The following is a 17,703-nucleotide window of genomic DNA, read 5'->3' as shown; positions in this document are numbered from 1 at the left end:
CTTAACAGACTGCAGAATAAACCAGCTGCTACACTGCCATTTCATTCTCTTGTCAATTAACATCTTATACTGCACACTTCTTCTGAGCAAGGACTGGTTGCCCAATTAATTCTGAACACAGGTATCATTACACAGTTATATGTGGTTGATATATTTCTATTGGAAATACACTTAACACATAAAAAAGAGTTTCTACTTAAACCAAAATGGCTGCCCAACTGCATTTTATTATGTCAAACTATAGCCGTCTTAAGAACTGATCTAACCTAATTCCATCACACTAAAACTTGCGGCAGACTTGCTCCTCAATTTCTACAGTCACATTAACTCCACCCACAACAGGTCATCACCTGTTTTGTGAAAAGCACCCCACAATTAATATACAACGTGGCAAAACAGGATTCCTTATAAAATCTGGCCAAAAAGTAGGCCAGCATACACCAGGATTGCTGCCTTATGTTTATTTCTCCCATCAATATGTGTCCTGTATCACAGACTGCTTCTGAGAAGATGTTTGGCTTACTACTAAAGCTAAATGTAACAGGTATAATTTTTGGGATGTAACAATTTAAAGAAGATGCTGATTCTACTTTTTTTTCCAATTATATCATGATTTTTTGCTATACCCAACCACTTTTCAGGACCAATTTTATGGACCATTATCTTCTCTACTTCAAGCTGTTTGTCTTTTTAATTATCACAGGCAACACAGCTCCATACAGAAGGCTCAGAGCTGACTGGAGGAGTCAGTATGCCTGAAAGTACATAGGAGATCACAGGGTCTTTGCATCACTAAAATCATTCTCTGTCCTTAGTAGTGCATCACTAAAATCATTCTCTGTCCTTAGTAGTGCAAAACCAATTGAGCGCCGCCACTTGGGGAATCACAGTCAGAGTCAGCTAGTGACATGATCCAGACTCAAACCCGTGATCACAGAGCCCAACCTGAACTTGGGTGACCCTCTTTACCAGTTGAATGTAAGAGGTCCAACAGTAATGCTTTTAATGCTCAAATTTTTTCATAATTGAAACACAGAAGACTAAAATGTGATTAGAAGCCTTCAAAACTACTAACAAATTGCTCTTTCCTACCAGACTTAAAAACAAACTTTATTTAAATTGTTGCGATGCTCTGTGGATCATGAGAGAGTGGGCTCACACTCATTCAAACAATGATAAACTATTATCATTTCATCCTTACTTGAAAGTAGTAATTGCCTGGGCTTGTTAAAATTGAAGAATGGTGTTACATTGTGATTTCAATGTGATTTTTGCACAATTATCTCAGAAGTCTCAGCAGTTTATGTCACAAAACATGTACTTTTACTACTAATAAATCAATAAGTACTGAACTGGCCATTCTCTAGCCCATTTGAAAAGTACACTGTGGAGCTGTAGGATACACATAGTGTAGTGTTTAACTCTAAAACTTTAGCAATGGAATTAATGTTAAGTATGCTACAATTTATCCAAATTGAATGCCTCTAGTGAATAGCCATAAAATAAGGGGAGAAACTGTTTTTAGGAGGAGATAAGAGTTTCAATCTGTGACCTATGAAATCAGTTGTGCATTAACCATACCTGAATGTTATATAATTTATCACAGGTTTACCAAATTTAACATGAAAGTTGCTCTCACACAAAGAACAAATGGTATCCATAATCTAATGTTATACACAACAGCATTATGGTGCCTGAGTCTACTGACAAAATGTTCAATAGGCAGGGGACCAAAAAGTGATTATTTAATCTACTACAGCGATTATTGAATGCTGTATATTATAAAAACTGACACATTCAATAAATGCTAGGGCCTTACTAGCTTGGCCAAGAGCAAATTATGTAGCAAATAGCTAAGACACGTCGACAAAGCTGTGCATTTGTGCAACTTGTGCAAAGAAGTGATAAATGTCCAGTAATTCCATACAGCAGACACTCATATAAAGTGTTTTATTACTACTGACACATGAAGACTGTACCTCAGCACCTCTTAAAGTAGAACACTCTTCAACATGCATCATCATAATGTTCTGTAGTTTGAGAAAGAGGAAACCCACCAATTTGTGCTAACACAAAAAAATACATCTAGGCCCTGATCCCTACATTTAGCAGATTTTGGCCAAATTTATCAAGTTTGTTTGTTGTTCTTGTAATCTGATCATTGATGCTGACAGGCATCAAATTTGATTAAACCTCAAAAACTTTGTAACAACAGACACAGTAAAATAAACATTTATTCTATGAACATTTTTGTCTACAAGCCACCTTTAAAATGAAAAGCATGCACTGTAAATACAGTGCCCTCCAAAAGTATTGGGACAAGAGTTAAAAATAAGCCCATTGTAGCTGCATGCACAGGAAATGTGGATTTCAAATCACAAGATGAATATGAGACAAAAGCAAAGATATCCCCTTTTACCTCTGGGTATTTTTAGACATAAAAATAAATGTTTAAATGTTTTACCATTATACAAGTGCACTTTTTTTGTTCAACACACCACATTTTAGATGAGCATAAGTATTGGGGAAAACGGGTTTACAGGTGTTTCTATTTGCCCAAGTGTTACAAGTTGCATACATTTCACACGCATAAAAGAGCTGTGAAGGTCTAGGCATGGCTGAGGTCTTTTGGAACTGCTTCTGAAGTCTTTCACTTGAATTAGTCAATCAAAATGATTAACCGTGTTTGCGAAATATATCCCCGAAAAAAAGGTGACCTTCTGAACTCTAAGAATAATTAGTTTTATGCAACTTCCAATTTCTTGTGTATACAACAGGGAAAGGTTAGTTTAAGTTTTTTGTCCCAATACTATTGGAGGGCTCTGTACAGTATATACGTAAATAAAAACAGACAGAATGTCAACATTATTGAGTATTGATTTTTTTTTAATTATCATGTTCCTCAAATGAAAAAGTACAATAAATCCAGTTTTAACACAGACATGGAGCTGTATTCACACATTTCTTTCAATGTGTCTCCTCTCAAATATTATGCTTCAAAAATCATGCTTCCATTTGGTTCACAGAAGAAAAATACAATTTGTCTCTGCAATATTTATGTTGATAGTAAAAATAAAATGAACTCAATACTCGTGGCTTGTTCAATCATACTTTGCAGAATAATGAAACAGATTCACATGAACCCACATCAAGATGCAAATATCAATCTATTAAAAGTTTTACATTCAAATCCTACACAAATATGGTGTACTCTGAAGGTCTTGTTTAGCAACACTGATTTAAATGTTAACATTAATTTAAAGGATCCTGAAAATTAAAGTCAGTATTTACATGTATGAATCTTTTCAACATTTGATAAGATCTTACATATAACAAACCACACCTTTTGTTTTATTGGATCAGTAAAAATGCCATCTAAATCTTCACTTAGTAACTTTTATTTAATTTATGTACTTAAAAGATGCATTAGAAATCTCACTATGGATGATACTCCTTGCACAAATTAATATTAGCAGACACCTACATATTGTACTCTACAAAGCTTAATAACTGGAAAAAAAACTCAAGGGGTTCTTTGCACACCATTTAGTCACACACATAAAAGCTTTAAAAAAGCTATATATTTCCAACTACACAAAAATAAAGTATGAATATATCAGAGAACAAAATAAAAAGCACTACACTTTATTAAGTATTTCTTTTACTCATTAAATTCATTACCACAACAAGATCCTTGATTTATGTTATTTATATATTAATTATGTTATTAATATACTACATCATCTAAATAATAGTTTACAGTGATGCCAACATTTTACAGCTTTGTAGCTTAGGCACATCTGGATTTACAAAGACTCTTTCTCCTTCATTTATTGCATGAAAAAGAGAGGACGAGGGGTTGTGTGTGTGTTCATGTGCCTGCAATTTACACAACAAAAATAGTTCCAAATTATTCTGCCTTGTTGCACTGCATACATTATGCCCCAGACTAGGATAATGCATCTTTAAATTGCACATGGAAGCTGAAGTGCAGCGTAATCTATTTATCTGTGTCACTGCTGCCATGGGGGATTTTCTGTCACCAGGTGACCTAGAAACTGAGGAGCGTCAGCAGAAGGCACTTGAGTGCACTGACGCAGTCCTACTCCAAGGAGCAGTTGGCGCTCGTTTCCAACTGGCACCTTCAAGAAGGAAAACAAAAAAGCTGAATCTTTTCACCCCCCCCAACAGCAGATGCTGTTTTTAAACATGACAAAAAAAAAGCTTAAGCTGTGATAGCACAATTATGTGTTTCATGGCACTGTATTCCAAGGGACAACACGCAGCCTGCAAGGGATATGCAGTGGCTTTTGTTTTCAACATGTGTACAAATTGCTTTTTATGGAGTGCGCTGCCTCCTAAAAAATCCTGCTGTGGTGTTTACCGATGTAATAAAGATTCGGGATAATGCTAAGATATTAAGAATCAATCCAATTGCAAGAAATGAAAATAAACATGAAAGCATAGTTTAACATTGTGATTGCTGTCCACAGATTTACACATTGTTGTGTTGTTACTACCACATCTCAAAGACAATAATACCACAAGTGAAGACACTGCCTTCAATGATGCAATAAAACACAGTTTATAAAAGCTATACTGAAAGACATTCTGCCCATTGCAGAGTGTGGCAGTTCCATCCAAGATGGTGGGTGTCTGAACTACATTTCCCAAAAGGCTGTAGGAATTCACCTGCCATCCTCAGTTACCTGACCAGATGGCAGGTAAATAAAAACAATGCAAATAAAAAAAATCACTTGCTCTTTACCTCATGGCTGTTGTATGTGGTGTTTTTTTACGCTGACCTGCCTATCAACGCTCTGGTTTATGACACCTTGCACCAAGGTGTGTACCCAAGAGGATACATTTTTAAGATACATAAGTCCTCAAAAATATCTGGTGGGAATTAATTGCTGTTTTTCGCTATTTAATTTTTACCAGCTCAAAGCTAGCTTTTCTTAATTGTCACACAGCAAGTCTATCATTTAAGTATCCTGCCAGTGAATCACACTCCATGCAGGCTGCAGATCCTTTGTGCTCTCAGTTCAACCCATTACTGAACACTAGTTCAGTAGCTTGAGATGACATTTCATTATCCATGATATATTCATATTAAAAAATATTTTTGTTAAATATATTTTTAAGGGTGGCACAGTGGTTTGCATTGCTGCCTTGCAGTTCTGGGGCATGTGTGGTCCTAGCTGCGTGGAGGTTGTATGTTTACCTTGTGTTTGCGTAGGTCTACTTTACATTGGCCCTCGTGTAGGTGTGTGCATGTGTGTCTGTGTCTGTCTGCTCTTCAATGGACTGGCAACCTGTCCAAAGTGTAGCCTGCCTGCGCACCCATTGCTTGCTGGGATAGGTTCTGGCTCCATCCCAACCCTGTACTGGATAAAGCGGTTAGAAAATGGGTGGACTTATAACCAACTAAAAATGCAGTGGTAATTTTTCATCACACGGTTAGTTTCGGTTACTATTGATCTTGAATTGTATTGTATTTATCTAAAGTGTAACAAAACAGGACAAGGACAATAGGGAGTATAATACAAGAAGTAAAAATTCTTCGGTCTGGATTCTCACCTGAGGCAAGCTTGTTCAACATTGAACAAATCTGCATATTAAAATGCTTACAAGTTAATAAGCCATATTCTTCACTTGGAATTGTATTATTTATTTATCTAGACATCAACAGGTGATGTCGTTCATGCCTCAGATAGGGCAGATAGGGCATAGCAGTGATCTTAAGGAAATTATGCAAAATCTGGTTCCCCTTTTAGTTTGACCTTGAAAGTCCTAAACTGGTTATAGATAAGGAAATGTAAAACCTACAAATACCCTTTAGCATTCCAATGCTTTCATGGACACATGCTTTCAAGTGCTGCTCTTAATGAAATACTTAAAACTGTCACATGATAATAGACCTAATTATTTAAAAATATTTTAAAACTTTTACACTGTTGCATAGGGTAACCTTTGAAAACATCAAGCAAACTATGTATTAATATTTACAGTAGGTGTACTCCAAAAGCTCAAACATTATTTGCCCTTCTACCAAAATGAATGTAATTTGTATTTTTAAAGTTATTTTGTATACCATAAATATACTGTGGGAATTGCTAAATCCTAGCAGTGAACAAGAAGACAGCACTGTTCAAAGCAGTCTCTAAGGTGAGCATGACGTCCAACACAGCAAGTAATTTAAAATCCTATTTTCTAGTGCACCACGTTCTAGGGAATATGGTTTTGCGATTAAACATTTCCAAAACATTTGACTAGTCGCATCAGTGTTATACCTCTACTCAGAATACAATATTACAAGACATAGTATTTGATACATAAATTAATTAAATGAATTAACTGGCATATAAACATAAATACGGTATATTTATTCATTTTCCTTGTCCATGAAGGACCCAAACAAAAATCTCATCGTTCAAATTTCTAACATTTCAAAAACAATTTTGAAAAAGGGATCCAATCCAGGAACATGCTTATTCAATTAATGATTTGATAAAGTAAAGTGCTTGGCTAGAAGGAAAACCAGCAGGGTCTGCAGGTCCCCCAGAAGCAGGGCTGGGAACCCCTGACTGCAAAGCATGGTATAAATCCGTTTCTTCTTTGACTTAGAAAAACAATCTACAACGCTGTAACATCCACAACCAAATGATTCACATTGGCAGAGAGGGGGCTGGGGACTTGGCCACATTTCCGCAACCATCTAAATATAGCATTAAGTTGCAGTTTTCGGAAACAGTTCTTTTTTCGTAGGCCAAATGAAAGTCGCACTAGTCATTTGTGTCTGTGAGAGTTTTCCCAGATAGCACCCCTTTCGAAATAATACAGGAAGCTTAGAAGACGTTTCATACTGTAGGTATTATGAAACGATTAAAAAATATATTTGTTCTCTTTACTCCTACTCCTCAACTTACAGCCTCCCTTATTTAACTTTCCCCAAGAATTATTGTAGTTTTTCTAATACTGTGCACATACTGTAGCTACCTGTCTTTAAGAGACTGATAAGAATTATTCAATTATAAACATTACTGAATACTTACAGTAAGTGTAGGATTACACTTAGCATTAGCATATGCTGTGAACAATCAATTGATTTTGATTATTTATGGCATTTACCATCTTCAGCCTTTACAAAGGTTTTTAATTACCTATGTCAAGCATCAGAGAATATACTGTATACTGATGGAAAAAAGAAGCACAACACTTCCTCCTCCACACTCTGGCCCTCCCATCTGCATGGAATAGGCTGAAGAGTGACTCATCCATGAAGAGGACCTGAAGCCACTGCTGACGAGTCCATCCCAGCATCTGTCTGGCTCAAGCCAGTTGGGTGTGACGTCTAGAAGGTGTGAGCAGAGAGCCTCTGACAAGTAGTATTGCTCTAAGGCCAGCAGCATGGAGCCTCACTGTGCTGTCACTGATGCGGGCCTTGTGTCTGCCGGCAGTTTCAGCAGCAGTATGGGTGGCAGATCTGAAATGATCTCTCAGATGGTCCAATCTGATGTGTCGGTCCAGCTCTAGTGTGGTCACTCGAGGGCAATGGAATCTTGGACGGTCATCTGTCCTGCTGGTCTGCTGAAACCTTCTCTGCAGTCAGGACACAGTGGAGCGGCTTACTCCATAGTGTCCATAGTGTCAGGCAACGCTGACACATGACATGCCTGCCTGCAGCATGCCAATGGCCCTCTCCCTTGCTTCTGGAGACATTCAAGGCATTATGGAATGCATAGAAAACTGACTAAGTGTGGCCTTTTTCTTGCAATGACCTAAGCTTTGAATTAAGGCCTTTTTAAAGGCAACCTGATCAGGCATTGTTCCACCTGAACCTCGTGGAAAAGCACCTAACAAGCTTTCGTGTGATTTTCAAGTTGCAATGCCTCAATGCACAAGCTGTATTGCTGGTCAGAGGGCTTAAAACAAATTTACAACTTTTTGTAAAAGTACATAAGCTATAACTATAGTATTCTCATTCCAGAAAATTTTGCGTTTCTTTTTTCCATTAGTATATTTACACGGTTTTCAGATTTTATTCTTGTAATTGGATTCTGAACTATGTCACTCTCAAAGCTAACTGTTAGAAAATGCACGTTGGTACTGGAATGACAACTAGAAAAAGTTAAACATGTTATATGAAAAACAGGAATTTGTTTTAAAACATGCAACTGCTATTTTTAACTATACTTTGAACTAGCTAACAGCTCCAGTACAATCAACTCAGAAGTACAAGGAGAGATGAAGACTTCTTTATTCCTATCTGTAAAACCACCTGCCTCATGAATTTGTAAAGACAATAAAAGAAAACAACCAAAAGATAATACATTTTACATTATTCCTGTATCTAATATGTATCTGACACACACTGGCAATGACATCACAACAATCCTGACACTACATGTGAAAAACAAAGGTGACATTCTGTCAAAGTGTTCTGTCCTTATCTTTCAGACCCTCTCCTTGATTCTTGCTTGATTCTCCTTGATGAATTATCTTCATGGTGTTCCCTTCTTAGGTAAGAGTGCGCGGTTCTCTTCGTTCCAATACGCTTTTCACTTGGTTCTACTCACACAACTCTTCACTGTCTTCACTGTCTCTACTCTAAGCACTAGAGTATTCAACTGGATTCGACTCTATCCGTGTCGCCCAATTCTGAATCTTCTCTTTGTCACACCACTCACTTTAATAATAACTTGAGTATTCAATTTAATTAACTCCATGTTGCCAAGTTTTCGGTCTTCATTTTGATTATCAGTTTAATTCAACTTCTCACTCTCACCCTGCACCAAGCACCAGATCTTCACTAAAACTCCTGGCTGATCCTGTTGAGCCAGGGACACATCTCTAAAACCAATATGTGCGTCCCAGCCACAACACCAGCCAGTTTGCCATTTTCTTTCATTTCACACAATCTGATGACTTTAAGACACTGGGAGTACTTGTACCTGTGCCCTGAAAGTCATCCCTCTCTCTCCGAGCTGTGGAGATAAGGTACACCACTAATTTCACCAAACTATACCCAATTCCTCCAGGAAACTATGCCTCTATTCAGCTCAGGTTTAGCTGGCCAACCCTGTTCCTCTGTGATGTACTTCAACCCAGTTGAGCCTGACAAACAAAGTTCCACACAGTGCAGGCACTAAGCAGTATTTTCTCAAGCCTCCATAACTCAATGACTCCCACAAGCCTGTAAGCCAGACCAAGCCATTACTAGTAGCTCTCTATTAGTAGCTCTCATTCTCTCTCCTTCCAGGGGGAGTCTAGATGCAGACTTAAACTTATTTTCTCCCAGCTGGTCTTATAAGCATCTTAATTAGCCCAGAAAAGTGCCTAATTCCATGTAGAGCCTATTCCAACAACTACCTTTACCTCTCGGTAAATTACTTATTCAGACCACCTGTATGTCATCCCGCAGGCCTTCCCAGGAGGTCATCTTAGCTCAAGGCCAAATTACTGCACCAATCACAGTGCAGAAATACAGAAATGTATTAATTTTTTAAACACTATAAAATTGGAAAGACAGACATAAAAAATAAAATATTTCAGATCACTAAGATTCCTTGAAATATGCTAACGTGCAAAGTTTATTATTTTTTCACAAATTGCCCAATGATCCTAGAAAACTGTTTTTCACGTTTGTTCTGCGTCTTTGTTTGGGGTCTCCTTTTTCATAGTGCAAGCCCTGCAGCAACTACAGCAGATTCAGCATCAAATGGAGGAAGTCTGCAGTCCTCACTGACAAGACTGTTTTACCATTTGCCGTTTAATTTCTGAGAAGACAACTGTGTGATTGAGTCAAGCCCACCCAACTCTGTCATCTGTTGGGGAAACCAGCTAACTTAGACCGGCAATGTCTGCACTTTCAGAACCTCTACAACATAAGCCCCGTTTAACATTTTCAACCACAACCGGATATAATGTACTGCTGTCTCAACTGAAAACATTAAATATTTACTATCCAGACAAACAAATCTGGCCTGCCTTACGCATCACACAATAATATTAGTCAGAAATATGAATTTGGATAGATAATCCTGTTACAGAGCAAAATATTTTCACAGGTATACTAGATAACACAGATCAAACACAAGGCTTGTCTGCACAAATTTGCCCAGATTCTTTTCACTCCACTTTGTCCTGTTAACATAAGAGACTGATCAATGGAAAGAAGATGACCTCAACAAAGACTTAGTATTAGTCTCCTTCTGTCTTTGGAGAAGCAAGTCAACGTAGTAATAATAATTGTAAATTCCTTGCATTTGTATAGCAATTTTCATCACAAAGGAACCCAAAGCATTTTACATATAGAGGGGACCCATTTCATACACTAAACATGGTGATGCACAGCAACTACAAAGTACCAGCAGCACCACAACATAGCAAATCAGGTCAGCATGTACGAGCCCAAAATGGAGCAATACCAGGACACAGGGTTAGCTCCCCGGTTGAATGGCTCATCCCAACGTGGGCACGTGGGCACCTCCTAATGCCCAGTGTCCTTGGTCTCTATACTAAGGCACTGCTTAGGAAAGTGTTGTCGAGAGGTAAAAGTGCTGGTCTCCATCAAGTATTAACCAGTCCTACCTCACGCACACAGTTTCAGTTTTGAGAAAGCAGCGCTAAAAGATGGTAGTTTTGCCATCAAGTAGACAAGTAATGCTGTCTAGTTTTGTTTCTAAACCCCAAATATTTGTCTCAAACAATAACCATTTTCACACAGATGGACTGTGTAAACCAACATATTCACACCAGAAATTAAAACGCAGCTTAAGCATAGAGAGCATTAAAGCGTTATGTGTTAAAAAAAGATGCCTACAGTAAAAGCCACTGGAGCCTCCATCATCTGCAGTGGCTGAAAATGTGAGACCTGTCATCATGGAATTTCCCCACAAGATGTTAACCCAAAAATGCTTTTCAGTGCAGGAAGGAGCTGGCAGTGGATTTTCAGGTGTGTTTATTTAGAAATCCGATTTCCCTGTCAGCAAAAAAAAACCTTTTTTGTAAAGTATTTAAATAGCTTTTGTCAGTTGGAATTTTTACCTCAAAGCACTCTGCAATGTTAGTTGTATTTTGACGTTGCAAGTCCCTGCTTGTTGATAGCCCAGATTCTACCCCCAGCAAACTGAAAACTGCCAAAATTCCAGAAATCCTACATGTTCTCAACCACCTTGACAAAACTAAACACCCTCTCACTATTACGTTATTTTACATTTGTTGAATCATTCCTTTCTGCAAATATAGCCTAAGTCAGTACAAAAATATTGGGCTGTGACAAAATTAAGTTCAGCTGGAGGCCTCCATATTCGGGACTATCATTATACAAAAGGATTATTGCCTGCAATACCGGGGGGAAAAAAAAACATTCCCCCAGCCAAACTATGTAATGAGAAGAAGAATGCTGCACAATTATCTCGAAAGATTCATCAATGTGAAGGGAGAACAAGAAAAGAGAGAGATTAGAGACTGCCGTATGTGCAGTGTGTGAGAGGCAGAGTAACAATAATTGTCTGAAAGGCGCTGGCATCTGAAAGCAAAAAACTGTTATGCAACAGCCTCACTAACCTAGTGACCCGCAATCGGCCTCAGCATTCTAGGCCATAGACGAACAGCAGTTAACACACTGACTTCAGCTAACTGACAGACCTAACTGCCACGAATATAATGCAAGGCAGCAGCAGCTGAACACAGCAAAGGAAACGATACATTTTAGTTCTAAAAGTGTTAGCAGCTAATTCATCGGTCAATAATGCCAATAATAAAGCTCTTAGAATTTGAACTGTAAGAAAGCAATCCATGATATTTTTTTTACTACCTAGTAGGAGTGTTCCTTGGTAAAAACTGTAACATGCCAGAAAAGTACTCAGCAAAAAAGAGAAGGAAATAGAATTTAATTAGCTCAAATCACACAGTGCTTAACTTATCCAGTGCACACAAGTTATATTTTCATTGGAAATGAACAGCAAGGCTAAGCAAAACTGCAGCTTTGGTCTTCATCATTTTACAAGATTTTTCCACAATCCTAGTACTACATTAATTAAACACATTAAGACACACAATAAAATATGAAGCAGTGTGAAATGATGTTATTATCCTACACATCCAATGATACTATGTATTCAATTAGCCACCTCACTAGATTATGAAGTTTTAATGACTTCCCACTGTATAATATTTTGTCTTTGTTTGCAGTAAAACAACCTTATAAAGGTAGAAAAAATGAAGATCTTCTTTTGCCTTTTTTCCCCATCGCATGACCCTTTTAGAAATGTAATAACCTACAGGAAAATGTCAGGTTTCCAACACCGTAGTGTGGCTAATTGAAAGGAAAACATCTGCTACATGGCATTTTAGGGAGAAAGGAGCAGCAATGATGACAACTTTCTAAAATCGAAATAACCCTTGAAACCCATCATGTACTTCATGAAAACAGAATGCTCATGTGTCCAGGTCTTATAACATATAACTGTACAGCACATGTATTTATTATAAAACTGTACAATAAATAAATCCCAAATATAAAACAAAACTGGCTTGGAGCTATAAAAATCTGTATTCAGGTCATTTAAAAATAACCCTGTTGAAGCACGGAGACAGTGGATAAAAATACACCCCAGTGACTCCAAGCCTATTATTACTGGGTTACTCTTTCCTTTAAAACTGACCTTGCTAAGGTGAGGACATTTCCCAACTATAACCCCAGTAATACTATGATTAAATGGGTCACTGCATTTAATAAGCATTATCTCTTCTGTACATTTGATGAAAGAACACATAGTATTCTATGTGTATTCTCCTTTCAGCTTTCTTTCAGCTAGGTTTTCCAGTTAATGGAAAATGAAGGGCTTTGTTAACAAATGGCATATTTGTTAGAACTAGTTTACTGCTAAACAAACACAAGTTATTTCTTCTGTACCAAAAAACCCCATAATCTTATCCCGCAGTATGCACTGTCTAACTTTAAAACAGGAAAAACCTGAGCACCTAGTTTGGAAACCTTATCTGGATAATAACACTTTTCCTTCAGAATAAAATACTGATGTCTTGTCAACATGAAGAAAAACCATGTTTGTTGAAGAACTGAAGTGTCTCCAACATAACCTTAAATGCCTTTCCCCTGGCCAGGTACAAATAATACTTTGACTGTTTATAAGCCTTTCTCAGAAGTTACCCGATTAAAAAAAAAAATGCAAACCCACAAATTTTACTTTATAATCAGATAATTTCTGGTTGCCACAGACTGCTCTTTGACATCTGTATGTTTACTCAACCTGGTGGTGATGGACACATTTGCCACAGAGTCCCTTTGCATTCTGAATGGGAAAACATGAAACCATTATATTCATGACTTTTGTCACTGCCTGATAACAGCACAAACTCTTGTTTCCATGGGTGACAGCTAAAGGGTTAAAAATGAACTACAGGAAAGAAAACAGCCAGCATATTAAACCAGTAATTGACTCTATGGGTATATATGATGAGCCCAAATGTATTTTCTGGCAGCCTAAGGATTTGCATACAGCCCCATGCGACTGATGTAACCTGCCAGATATTCACTGGCTCTGTGTTCTTTATCCAGAAACCATCCAAGTTTACAGTCTAGGAAACCTCAAAATGGCACTATGACAATGAAAACAATGTACATTTGTTACAGTGTCTTTTACAATGGCTAAGACCGTGAGGCATTTCACTGGGATAAATCCCAAATTACAATGGCATCACAGAAAATGCAAGGGGGAGTTAAAGGCTGCTGCCAAAACAACCCCCTTCTCTGCTTTCACATAATGATCAGCTGTACGTAGTCTTGAAGGCTTGCATCTACGTTTTATATCACATTCTCTTTTGTCACTCTTCCAGTGGGCTAACGAAGAAAGTTAGGATTAAAAACTTCATAGACTTCTCTCACTGCAGTGTAGTGTTATTATACAACCTCTACAGTAGGGAGCTACAGGGTCTTTAGTAAAGCAAAATGTACTTCTGCTTATCTTGATTTCTGGGTATAGACAGTAGAATAAGCTAAATTAGTAATATTCCATGGAAGAAAGCATTTGTAAATTATATTCTGTATACGTTTGCAAATTTCCCTTGGCTTTACCATGCTGCTAACAAAGATTTGCTTTGATTTCTCATGTTACACACTGATTGATTGTCATGCCTTACCACTCCTCTCTGCGCTTTACCATGACTTCACTGTGCATTACTACACTTTATGCTGACAGCAGGGTTCTATAAAGCCCACACACTCATTTTACAGCCCGGTTAGAAATAAGCATCAACATCCACAGCTGTTCAGACATGGAAGTTTCAAAAAACGCCATCCAAATCAATGGAGTGAAAAATATGACTGGACACTTGAGGTTAAGTTAAATATCCACAACTACCATGTAGAAATGTCACTAGTTTCAACGTAGTTTTATCTCCAAACTGCTTCAGATTTTGACACACCTGAATGGCAGTGAAAAGAAAATGGCTTGTACTCACGGGCAGCTGTTTACGTTTCCTTCCTGGCCGACCAACTTTCCTCAGAGGCACGCTGTTGCCTGGCTCTTTGCCGCGGTCTTGCTCCTGATCTTCACTCTGAAAGAATGGAAGAAAACATTGCTTACCTGTATATGTACCGTTAGGTCTACTGACTCAGTTGAGAAAGATGGGAAGACTTTCTTTGTCATTTTTTTTAAAGACAAACTGAGAAAAACTATTAAAAAAATAAACCTGGAACTCCTATGAACTTGGGGACATTTTGGTGACTGTTAAGACAAAGACACTTCAAGAAGAACAGATTGATTTTATTAATACAGTAGCTAAACTGGGGAAAGTTCAAGCATGAATACTTAATGTTAATTTTCATTACATGCCCTTGATTAATTATTTTTTCATAAAATACTGTTTGAGTTCAGAGTCCTGAATAATTTGTAAATACCTGCAATGAACAGGTCTTAGAAAAGACAACACATGCCAAAAGCAATACTTTCTGTGAGTATAGAAAATGTATCCCATTGGGTAGTTCAAAGGTCTTCAACCTATGGCCCAGGTATTTTTATCTGGCCCGAGAACAGAGAGCCACCATTGCATGCTTTCACGCAAGTGTTAAAGAAGTTAAATAACCTTTACCTTAGGTTCACTTGTTTGTTGTTCTTGAGTTTTCTTGCATTGTTTATTTTACATCAAAGTGTCAGGAGTTAAGAGGAGAGAAAACTTGACTCTAACATCCGAAGGCATAACGATACGAACCACAGAAGTACTCAGACATGACTGGCAAAATGCATTCAGATAAAGTAGAAACACTGAAGAAAAACATAATTTATCAGCGTGAAACATTATAGTTGTGAAGACAGTGAATTTTATACGATCATCCTCCCTTCATCACAGTCAGTTAAAAACTTCCTATCTGAAATCAAGAGTGAATATCGGGACGTTCCGTACCACCGTGAGGTTAGCTGAATCAGCAAAGCTAAAGTGCTAAAGAGATTTTTTGAATTACGCAAAGAAATCGCCTTTTTATGGATGTGACTGCACATATGAGTGAACTGAATGTGAAACTTCAGGGCAAAAATTCTATCATTTCAGGGTGGCAGTTTACAATTTTGTTCATTTTGCAACTTGTGAAAAGTACAGAAATAAATGTACCAAACCTTTTCCCGATTACGTTCACTTTAAACCCGATTTCACATTTTAACCAGCAATCTGAAGACCGTTTTCAAGATCCTGACAGTATCTCAGAGAACCTAAGATTGTTCCAGAATCCTTTTGGAAGTGAAGTTGAAGATCTTCATCCTGAGATGCAGCTCAAAGTACAGTAGACCTTGCTGTGAATGACTTGTATAGGGATCTGTTTAAGGAAAATGATTTGTTAAACTTCTATAAATCACTGCCTGAAGAGAGTTTTAAGAACATTCAAAAATTTGCTCGTGGAATGTTTTCTGTCTTTTCAAAAATGAAATATGTAAAATCTAAATATCGAACAATCACTCTCTGATGAGCACCTCAAGCTGATTTTGATTCGGGGGGGAAAAAGTTTGAACCAGAATTTGAGGACATTCTGTCACAGAAGCAATTCCAAATATCACATTAAATTTGTACACAAGTATGGGAATATTTCTTTAAGCTCTATTTGTTCATTTGAAAATTACAATATATGACAAAAGGGTTTTCATTAAATTTATTATAAGTATAAATTGTGCTGTTTATTCCTCTATCATAAAATCTCCCTGTCTACCCACCCTCCCACTGTCTGGCCCTCCAGCCTTTCTTCCGAAGAAATTGTGGCCCTCAGGAAAAAAAAGGTTGGAGAACCCTGGGCTAGCTAATGAACATTAAAATACAGGAATAACACTAAGGGTTAACAACACCACACAGTTAAGATTTTTATGAACAAGTAAATATAAATTCCACAGCGAAACAGGGAGAAAAATGTTTCGTCTGCTGAGCCTTTTTGAGGCGTGATTGAGAGAGAGGAAGGTGTTAGAATATAAAGTACAGGAGAACAAAGGGCAAAGTACAGTAGGTGATAAGGAGCTGACAGGTGATCCAAACAAAGGGGGATCTGGAAGAGAGGTGTGAAAATCTGAACACAGATTAAATGTTCCATTTCTACTAACTTTCAGCGTGTGAAAATAACTTTTACTTGTTCTTTTGCAGCCAATGCACGTTGACACGCTCCCCACATAATACTCTCTAGGTACTTAACTAGACATCCACCTGCTCCATGAAGCTTTATAAAAATCACTTCAGGGTGCAGATTTTTTCTGCTTGACTGAAAGCAGCAAATCAACACTATCAAAATGCAGTCTAGAAGAATTTGGTTATCAATTGATCTGTCTTCACCATGGGAACTAGAGTTAAAGATGAACTACAGAATAAGATGTCCTTAAAAGATTATCTGGACTTTTCTTCTAGCTAAAATGTATCTGATGGAATTGTAATATACTGTATAAGTCGGCTATTGTATTACGATTGTACCTTTTGTAAGACACCCTGGATTTCTTTGTTCTCTTTGCTTTTGTAACACCTGCAGCAATCATAACACATTTTGCAGACATGTTAAAAATAAGGAGGATGTTCAACGATGAAAACTGCTAAGCATGCAAGATAAAAAAGGGAAGGAGCTACAAAGAAGAGAGCCTTCGCTGAGACGTAAATTTGTAAAACTGATTACCCCTACAGTCAGGGTTGGATGTTAATAGTTGTACATTTGTTCAACACTTGTCAAAATTAAAATGTCCTGAAAATATTAATGTATTATAGTACACATGAACAATTATATATATATTAATAAAATCTGTCCAAACTTGGCAAACAAGTTTGACACTCCTAGTCAAGATGTTCCTTCACATCTCTCAATTCATCAAATATCGACCCACATCTAGGAGTAAGCTACATTTCTCTAGGAGAAAAGTGGTGTGGATTTTGGGAAATGAGTCTTACTAATTCTAAAAATTTGAATTACAGTATGTAGCATATTCATGTAATAGATGAAAAACACTGTACGTTCTTAATATCAAATGTTTTCAGTTAAAGTGCACTGAAGGGATTCAAATTTATTTTAACTAGGAAAAGTTAAAAACATCCACAACAACACATACATGTGTATTATCAACAATTTTATCATTATTGTGTATTATGTGAATTACAAGCATTTAAACATTCTATAATATTAGGATTTGCATGGGATTTTTATATATAGTTTTTTGACAGAGC

The 17,703-nt window shown here is 37.3% G+C and overlaps 1 protein-coding gene across 8 annotated transcripts in view; it reads right to left on the bottom strand.

Moving 5' to 3' along the window:
* dnmt3ab (DNA (cytosine-5-)-methyltransferase 3 alpha b) overlaps positions 1 to 17,703 on the bottom strand; it is a 278,365-nt gene that overhangs the window by 217,899 nt on the left and 42,763 nt on the right. For all 8 annotated transcript variants that reach the window (XM_015348572.2, XM_015348605.2, XM_015348586.2 and 5 more), the window contains exon 3: positions 14,488 to 14,583. In XM_015348572.2, coding sequence (XP_015204058.1) covers positions 14,488 to 14,583 — 96 coding nt within the window. The remainder of the gene's footprint in view (positions 1 to 14,487; positions 14,584 to 17,703) is intronic.

This window comes from Lepisosteus oculatus, chromosome 2 (assembly GCF_040954835.1).
Source record: "Lepisosteus oculatus isolate fLepOcu1 chromosome 2, fLepOcu1.hap2, whole genome shotgun sequence".
NCBI lineage: Eukaryota > Metazoa > Chordata > Actinopteri > Semionotiformes > Lepisosteidae > Lepisosteus > Lepisosteus oculatus.
Note: the sequence above shows the minus strand (reverse complement) of the source record. Positions and strands in the feature narration are given on the sequence as shown.